Source organism: Dipodomys ordii, unplaced genomic scaffold (genome assembly GCF_000151885.1).
Source record: "Dipodomys ordii isolate 6190 unplaced genomic scaffold, Dord_2.0 Scaffold14733, whole genome shotgun sequence".
Lineage (NCBI taxonomy): Eukaryota > Metazoa > Chordata > Mammalia > Rodentia > Heteromyidae > Dipodomys > Dipodomys ordii.
Window position 1 is genome coordinate 1 of NW_012281945.1, and position 1,575 is coordinate 1,575.

General features: G+C 55.1%; 1 protein-coding gene across 1 annotated transcript; it reads right to left on the bottom strand.

Moving 5' to 3' along the window:
- Nucleotides 1-5: 5 nt before the first annotated feature.
- On the bottom strand, nucleotides 6-680 carry LOC106002599 (nuclear receptor subfamily 4 group A member 3-like; the record flags this gene model as incomplete). The annotated part of the gene is made up of 1 exon (XM_013037452.1): nucleotides 6-680. A coding segment is annotated over exon 1 (675 nt), but the record flags the coding sequence as incomplete, so codon positions are not given.
- Nucleotides 681-1,575: the final 895 nt, after the last annotated feature.

Genomic DNA, 1,575 nt, shown 5'->3' on the forward strand with positions numbered 1-1,575 from the left:
TAACCCAGGTGGTGGCCGCCCGCGGCGGCGGCGGCGGGGCTGTGCGCCGGCGGGTGGGGCGACGACGAGGGCTTGAAATGGAAGAGCGGGAAGCGCGCACCGGCCACCGAGGGCACCGCCTTCATCTGCGGATCCAGCAGCGGGCCCGGAGCAAGGCAGCCGGGAGCAGAGGGCAGCGTGTCGTCCCACAGTGCGCCGGCCTGCGGGGGGAAGCCCTGCGTGGTGGGGGTGGACGGCGGGGACTGCTTGAAGTACATGGAGGTGCTGGGCAGTACTTCGTCCTCTGGACCAGACGGAGGAGGAGGGATGGATGGCTGCTGCTGCTGCTGTGGCTGTGGCTGCTGTTGCTGGTGATGGTGGTGGTGGTGGTGATGGTGGTGATGGTGATGGTGGTACCCGTGCGCGCGGCCCTCCTCCATCTTGATCAAAGACCTTGGCCCCGACGGCTGCATTTGGTACAGGCAGGAGGGTTTGAGTTCATAGCTGCTTCCCTCCATGAAAGTACTGAAGCTGGGCAAGGACGTCGTGGCCGTGGCCGTGATCTCCGTGCTGCTGAGGTTCATGGTCAGCTTGTCGTAGTCAGGGTTCATGATTTCCGCGGTGTATTCCGAGCCATAGGTCTGCACTGCATAACTGTAGCCTGGAGGCGAAGGGCTATACTGGGCTTGCACGCAGGGCATATCTGCAGGGACAGGCAAGAAGGTCTCAGGAGCAAGGCCACACTTCTTTCCTGGTTAACAGGCAGCATGGAATTAACTGCTGTCTAAATGTGGGAAGCCAGAGGAGGTGACATCCTCTCCTCCTTCTGGTGGCTTACTCTCTTCCTCCCTGGCAAGACAGCTGAATCCCCAGCGAACAAAGAGCCTGAGGGACACCAGAAGCTGGCCTACCCAGAATATCTGCACCCATCTTCTCTTCCTTGCTTTATTCTCCACCAGATCTGAAAACTTGATGTCTTCTCTCATAAACCCAGAGATTATATTATTAATGATGAATTATTATTATAAGTAGCTTTGAGTCCTATAAATTTAAGGTAGTAACCTCCTCAGCCATAAGGCAGGAGGACAAAAGGAAAGCCAGTGAATGCTCTGTTGGTTAATTTTAGGAGAAAGAGGCTATTGGTTCTTCCATGGCGCGCACGCGCGAATACACACACACACACACACACACACACACACACACACACACACACACACTGATTTGTAAACCTACCAGTTAGTCAAAAAGATGTCCTATGTGGGACTTACTGGCCAAGAGAGATGGTGACATTGTAACATTTTACAAGTGCCAACTGAGGCTGCCCACACACGTCCTGGTGGTTGGTTGCTTCCCACCCCCTTCCCATTCCTCTCCACGAGACTAGCAGCCTGTACAAACTGGACCCTGTTGATGACTTCAGCCAGCTAGGTGGCGAAGTGGGAATGTAGGCCCAGGAAATGGACTCGGGGGAGTTTGTGCCATCTGCAAAGAAAAAGATCAGCAGCTGCAACAGCACACCCACCAAATCTGCTCTCTGCCATACACTACACACACACACACACACACACACACACACACACACACACACACACACAC